This window comes from Pan paniscus, chromosome 11 (genome assembly GCF_029289425.2).
Source record: "Pan paniscus chromosome 11, NHGRI_mPanPan1-v2.0_pri, whole genome shotgun sequence".
NCBI lineage: Eukaryota > Metazoa > Chordata > Mammalia > Primates > Hominidae > Pan > Pan paniscus.
In genome coordinates this window covers 28,544,346-28,551,210 of record NC_073260.2, presented here as the reverse complement: position 1 = coordinate 28,551,210, position 6,865 = coordinate 28,544,346, and the positions used below count along the sequence as shown (strand labels likewise).

The 6,865-nt window shown below is 35.8% G+C and overlaps 1 protein-coding gene across 21 annotated transcripts in view; it reads right to left on the bottom strand.

The window, feature by feature from the left end:
• Nucleotides 1–3,998: 3,998 nt before the first annotated feature.
• Nucleotides 3,999–6,865, bottom strand: part of LPAR1 (lysophosphatidic acid receptor 1) — a 165,482-nt gene continuing 162,615 nt past the window's right edge. For all 21 annotated transcript variants that reach the window (XM_034967973.3, XM_055117737.3, XM_063594270.1 and 18 more), the window contains one exon: nt 3,999–6,454. In XM_034967973.3, coding sequence (XP_034823864.1) covers nt 6,153–6,454 — 302 coding nt within the window. In that variant the 3' untranslated portion in view covers nt 3,999–6,152. The remainder of the gene's footprint in view (nt 6,455–6,865) is intronic.

Here is a 6,865-nt window from a genome sequence, read left to right as displayed (position 1 = left end):
CACAGTAGTGCTATTAAAATTTTTCCCAAAGCATAGCAAAACAAGTTGACTACTCAGAAAACACAGACACATTGGTAGAACATATCATCGAAGGATTTAAGCTTTTTTTTTTTTTACATTATTCCGACTTAATTTTAACTGTAATATTCTTAAATGTGAAGGAAACCTTTTATCAGGATTGTGGAATTAAAGAGCATTTCTTCATTAAGCATGCCTTTACTTGCAGTTCACACATTTCATTTACATAAACAAGTGTTAAGTACTACTCAGCACTATATGTTCTTCATAATAGAAAATACAAAGATTCCTTTCATGAAAGATCCGAGTTAAAAGATGCAAATTATAAACAATGTCACACATGAAACAAAATGAAGTCTGGCTTTCCTGATGCCAAAGAGACGTTGAGAGTTCCACAAAACAAACAGAAATGTAAAATCACAGCCAGGCATGGTGGCTCACACCTGTAATCTCAGCACTTTGGGAGGCCAAGGCAGGCAGATTACGAGGTCAGGAGATGGAGACCATGCTGGCTAAACGGTGAAACCCCATCTCTACTAAAAATACAAAAAAATTAGCCGGGTGTGGTGGCAGGCGCCTGTAGTCCCAGCTACTCAGGAAGCTGAGGCAGGAGAATGGTGTGAACCTGGGAGGTGGAGCTTGCAGTGAGTGGAGATCGCACCACTGCACTCCAGTCTGGGCAACAGAGCAAGACTCCATCTCAAAAAAAAAAAAAAAAGTAAAATCACTTTGTGAATGTCTGTTTATCAGGTTGTGTGCAACAGATTATCTGTGGTCTAACTTCTAAACTGTAGGGGAGACTTCCACTTTCTACTTTACTCATTTCTGTGTTCCTTGAAATATTTGTTTGCGTGGTTTCTCTCTGGACTAGATATAGTCTATAGTTCATGTGTATAGAGACTCTCTCTTCCTGTCTGTTAACTCTAGGGAAGTATCAGCACCACACCCATTGTTACAGAGAAGTCTTATGAGTTTTAGCATGAGAAAATTATCAAATGTAATTGAAGAAATGAGGACTAGATTAGTGAATGCTAGGAGTCAGAATGGGGGTAAGGGAGTTGGATGAAGCTATAAATTGCAACATGAGGAATCTTTGTGGTGATGGAACTGTTCTATGCCTTGATTATATCAATGTCAACTTCCTGGTTGTAATGTTATGCTATGGTTTTGTGAGATACTGGCCACTGGGAGAAACCAGGTAAAAGATATACGGAATCAGTCCATATTATTTCTTAGAACTGCATGTGAATCTGCAATTATCTCAAAAGGAAAGATTTAACTGGAAAGCGACAGTAACAGTATAAGAAATTAAACAAAACAGGAACCCATGAGTTCATAGGGGTATAAATGAGTGAATAAATGAGAGAAAAAGTTTCTCACAGAAGAATGCTAATATATTTTGAAAAGAGAATTAGAAATTCATCGTTAGGCAACTATCAGAATAATGATTAATTCACCCAAGAAATATCAATGGATGCTAAAACTAGACATTAAAATTTGATGAGGAACAGCATACTCACATAGTCCCAATTACCTCTCTACAGGGTGCTTATTACAAAGGAAAAAAAGTGATTGAGGGTATGTGTGCAACAGGTATCTGTTTTCTTCATAGTGGCAAACCTAGTAGACATCACCTTAACTACATAATCAAAGTACATTAATAGGACAAATCAACATGATGTGCTGCTTGATGGGATGTGGTCAGAAGAAACACAGCAGCATTTCTCTCTTGTTTTGTCAAAGATAAATGATATATATACCATTGAAAATGTCAGACAAGCCAAGTTGAGAGACATTCTAAAAAATGACCTGTGATCTTTAAGTGACAAAGTCATGAAGGTCAAGAAAAAACTAAGAGACTGTTGAAGATTTAAGAAGACTCAAAGAGAGATAATACAGCCAGCCAGCCTGGACTAGGTTATTTTGCTATAATGGACATTATTGGACAAATTGATGAAGGTTGAATGGGATCTGTGAATTAAATGATAGTTCCTGCATCAATGTTAATTTGACTTTAATAATTGCACTGAGGTTATGAAAGAGAATGTCCTTATCTGTGGAATTACATAAAAAAGTATTCAGGGCTGATGGGGCATCATGTTGGCAATTTATTCACAAAATCTGTAAATTTGGTTAGCTTTTCCTTAAGTTCCAAAATGCAAGTTATCTTTAGCATAAAAAATTGGGTTGAGAATTCTCTCTGCAGGCTAGAGCTAGATTAAGGAATCTTGTACCCAATTTCTCCTTCCTCTTCTAATGAACATCCATAATCAAATCAGGATAGCATGATTGAAAATGGAATATTTTTGTTTTTGTTTTTGAAAATGGAATCTTCTAAATCAAGGATTGGAAAACTTTTTCAATAAAGGGCCAGAGAGTGAATATCTTAGACTCTGAGGGCCATTATAGACTCTGTTGCAACTACTCCATTCTGCGCTAGTATTTAATGATACAAAAGCAGTCATAGGGAATTAATAAACTAATAAGGATGGCTGTATTCCAATAAAACTTTATTTATGGACATTGACATTTGCATTTCTTATAATTTTCATGTGTCACAAAATATTTTCCCAACCATTTAAAAATGTAAAACCTGTTCTCAGCTCATAGGTCATACAAAAATAAGTGGATTCGACTGATGTGCCTTAGTTTGCAAATTCAGCGTATTTTCAAATGGTCATTATATGTCACATCATTAAAGTTCATATTCAGAGTTACAAAGCTCATATTCATAGACTATTTGCTAATAATTTATTATTTAAGTTTATAATTTAATAATTTGTTAATAGTCTATGAATATGAGCTTTATAACATTAAGGGAAGAATTAGAGAATTTGCTGTGTAGACTACACAAGATGCAGGTGAATGCTAGAACATGAACAGCCCTTGCTTAGGAAGATTAACAATACATCCTGGCTCCTAGTTATATACATCTCTTCTATCATGCAGTGTCTAACCTCATTCACAAACCACCATTCTATACCCACAAATAATCCCTAATTCTTATTGGGTTTGGAATCAGGTGAAGCTCAGTTGATATGAAACAATTAGCACTTTGTTTCAAAAGCTCTTTTCATTAAAATGTTCTGTTTACTTTGTTATAGTGAAGGGATATGATAAAAGAGGTGTTTCTACAGTTTTTACCTAGCATGAGTGCACACTCTGGATTTTAAGGGAAGGAGCTAGAAGCAGTATGTAATATTTCGGAAGTTGAGAGAATTCTGGAATAAATTGGAAGATGAACAGTGGAACCTAAAACAATAGCTAACTGGGAAGGAGAAAAGGAAGGCTTGAAGATTCATTAATTATACGTTAGTTGCGGTCTTAGTTCTTGAAAATTATGGTTTCACTAATTTAAAGAGAGGAATATGTGAGGGGTGGCTAATTTGTAAAGACCAGTTCAAAGATATTTGATTTCTAACAATCTTATATCCACCTAAAATTAAAGGTTCAGAATTCTCTTCCAAATCCTCATTGAGACATTCACTTGAATAAATATTTTATCTTTTTCCAACACCTTAGTGATATACTGAAAATGTTATAATGGTTCTATCATTGGAAGATATATATATAACTTTTATCTTGTTGGTTATTAAACCTATAAGTAGAAATACCACTGTGACTTTATAAACTAGTGAGAGTGTTTCATAAAGTTGTCAAAATTTTTTGTAAAATCAGAGTCTTTAAAAAAGAAACCCACTCTAACAGTTATCCTGTTGAGGTAAAGTACCATCTTAATAAATTGTCACCTCTCAAGGAACATAAACTACCATCTCCCAGACATTGGCAAGATTTATTACTCAGATTGAAAAAAAGCAGTTGTGGGCTGGGGGAGCACACGGTTGCTCCGCCTCAGGGTTAAGCAGCCCTTGTTACAGAGAAATAAAGGAGGTCACAGTGGGAAAAACACCCACGCAATGCAAGCTGGAAGACTCTCGAACAAGAGAAATAGCACTGACCAGAACCACACATTACCAAACGCTGATTGAAAATGATTTATTAAAGTCCAATTAGTATGCTTTTCATTTCAAATAATCCATATAGCCTCCAGAAAAATATGCACATGTGTAAAAGTCCACGTTCATTTCTTTCACTTCCCATATATTCTGTATTTTGTATAAAGTATGTGCAAACACCTTTCTGCTAATTGGGTCCCCACATTCTTTTCACTACAGGTACTTTACAAGTCTGCCCTCTGCTCAAACACTAACCGTGCACTGACATCCTCCTTCCTAGACAGCCATTCATCTCCCGGACTTCTTTCTCTCAGACATCCTCCTGACCTCCCCTGACCTGCTTCACGACTGTGTTACCTCACTAGTTACTTGTTACAGCAAACTGATGCAACTACTAGTCTACCTGGACAACATATTAAACAGGTATCACCTAATAGGGTGGCAGCCTATCGGGGTGATTCCTGGCGAATACACAGTAACCAACCACATACTGACACACTCAACCCATTTGCTACAGATGGACCCACACTAATTGATATGACAATCCTTTATTCACTCGGCACATTTGGTTTCTTTGCATTTTCTTCCATTTTACATTGCAGGTGCGGCTACCAAGAGCTGGATAACGAGTCCCTCAAACAAAGTTTGGAATTGCGAGATATATTGGGGTACCTTGATTCTTGAGACAGTTGAATTCTTCTAGTTGATCTTGTTATATTAAAAAGTCACTCTCAAATAAGTGACCACTGCATTTCTTTTGTAAAAAGGTCATTTGACTGGCTTTTCCTCACAACTGCCACCCATGCAGTACAAAAGCAGGAAATCCCTTTTCATGAAAGGTGTAAGTACAAGATGACATTTCACATTTTTTTAAAAAAAGAATCCTTCATGGGAATATATCCTAATAATCAATTATATGGAGACGGTTTTATGTACACCAAATTTCTGCAACTTTATAATAATGAAAATTAGAAACAACCTAAATAGTTAACAACATGGGAATGGTCAAATAAACTGAGTTGCATCCATTAAATGGAATATAATATAGCCATTAAAATTATGTTTTTGTAAAATTTTTAATGCCATAAGAAAATGTGGCAATTTTGCAATGAAAAAGATCTACTTATAAAACTGTTTACAGTATGACTCCAATTATGTAAAAAAAGTATACAATACACATATAGGCATACATGGGGGTTGCTTTTTAAAGGTGGTTACTTCTGGGTTGTGATATTATCAGTAATCATTTTTGCTTTTTTATACATTTCTGCATTTTTCAAGTCTTCTATGATGAGTATATTATTTTACAAAGACTATGAAAATTTTCCTCTGATATACTGGTAATTAGAATGTACTTGGGTATTTTAAATATATGGGAACAATATTACAGTGCTTCATCTTCTATGACTTTTTTGGAATACATATCACTTTGGTAATAAACTTACATTCCCTGTTTTATACTTGTTACAACATTTTAATTAAACAGTTAATATTGTGATTAGAGCATTGTTTGCTTCATGACCTAAACAAATACTGGCTTTGAAGTCTAGGTTCTATTTCCTAGAAGATTTAACATTAGTATCCTTTTAATCTTTTTAAGTAAGGCATACTGCATACATACATTACATGCATGCTTTCTAAACAAAAGATAATTCCAACTTACAGTTTTCCTATGTAAGGGAAAAAATGAAATTATGGTAGTTTAAAAGCAGTCCATAGTCTCATCCATCACAAACATGCTGATAGGCATAAACGTGTTTATTAAGTGAAACGTATCCTTTAAAAATAAAAAAGGGAAGCCTGTATATAAATGAAGTTGTGGATTCAACTAGTCAGAATTTATTCTGACTTGCACCAAACCACACAAAATCTTTTAAAAGTCTAGTTAGTGTAGTCTAAATGGACACTCCAGAGTCTGTTCTTGAATTCCATTGCAAGAGCTCCAACTTCCTACTTTCAGAAGGGATGGGGATCAAGATGAGGGTTGTCACATAAGCTAATTTTCAATATATATCAAGTCTTGTGGGGTCCAGGAACAAATACTGTCATTGGTTAGTGTTTAAGTACATGAGTTGACTTTTCTCCTCTCTCACACCCCACCTTGCCCTGGCAATTGGGTAGGGGGAGGCTGTTTATCCTCCAAGAGAGGACGGCTGGTTCCTCATCTCAGTTTCCGTTCTAAACCACAGAGTGGTCATTGCTGTGAACTCCAGCCAAGATGGTGTGGTTGAGGGAGGAAGCCGAGCGGTCTGAGCCTTCTGTGGGGCCGGTGGGGTTCTCACTGCGCTGGCAGCAGAGGATCTGCCTAAAGGTGGCGCTCATTTCTTTGTCGCGGTAGGAGTAAATGATGGGGTTCATGGCAGAGTTGAATTCAGCAAGGAGAAGGAAGAATTTCTCATAGGCCAGCACGTCGCACTGTGGACAGCACACGTCTAGAAGTAACAAAACCAATCCAGGAGTCCAGCAGATGATAAAGGCCCCTACAAGGACAAGGATAGGGATCAGAAGGATTTTTAAAAAGAGAATGAAAAAATATTATAAAACATGCGACCATAAAGTGAAATGATTTCAGTTCAATATAAAAATACTGAAGTTGGAAGCCACCATTGTCGCAAATGAAATACTCATTTCCTGAGAAAATCAGAAAAAATTTAACGATAGTCAACTTAAAATTTTATTTCGGACGTTACTAAAATCAAGTAATTATGAGACATTGATGATTATTATTTTGAGCAAAACACAAACAGTTTGATAAGCAATTGAGATATGAAAAACTGCATTCAGGAAACACTTCACCTCACACAACAACATGGTTTTTAATAGCAGTGTTATTTTCAGGCAAAAGATAAGCACGAATGATAAGTGTCCTTTAATGTTTAATTAAGGCATAG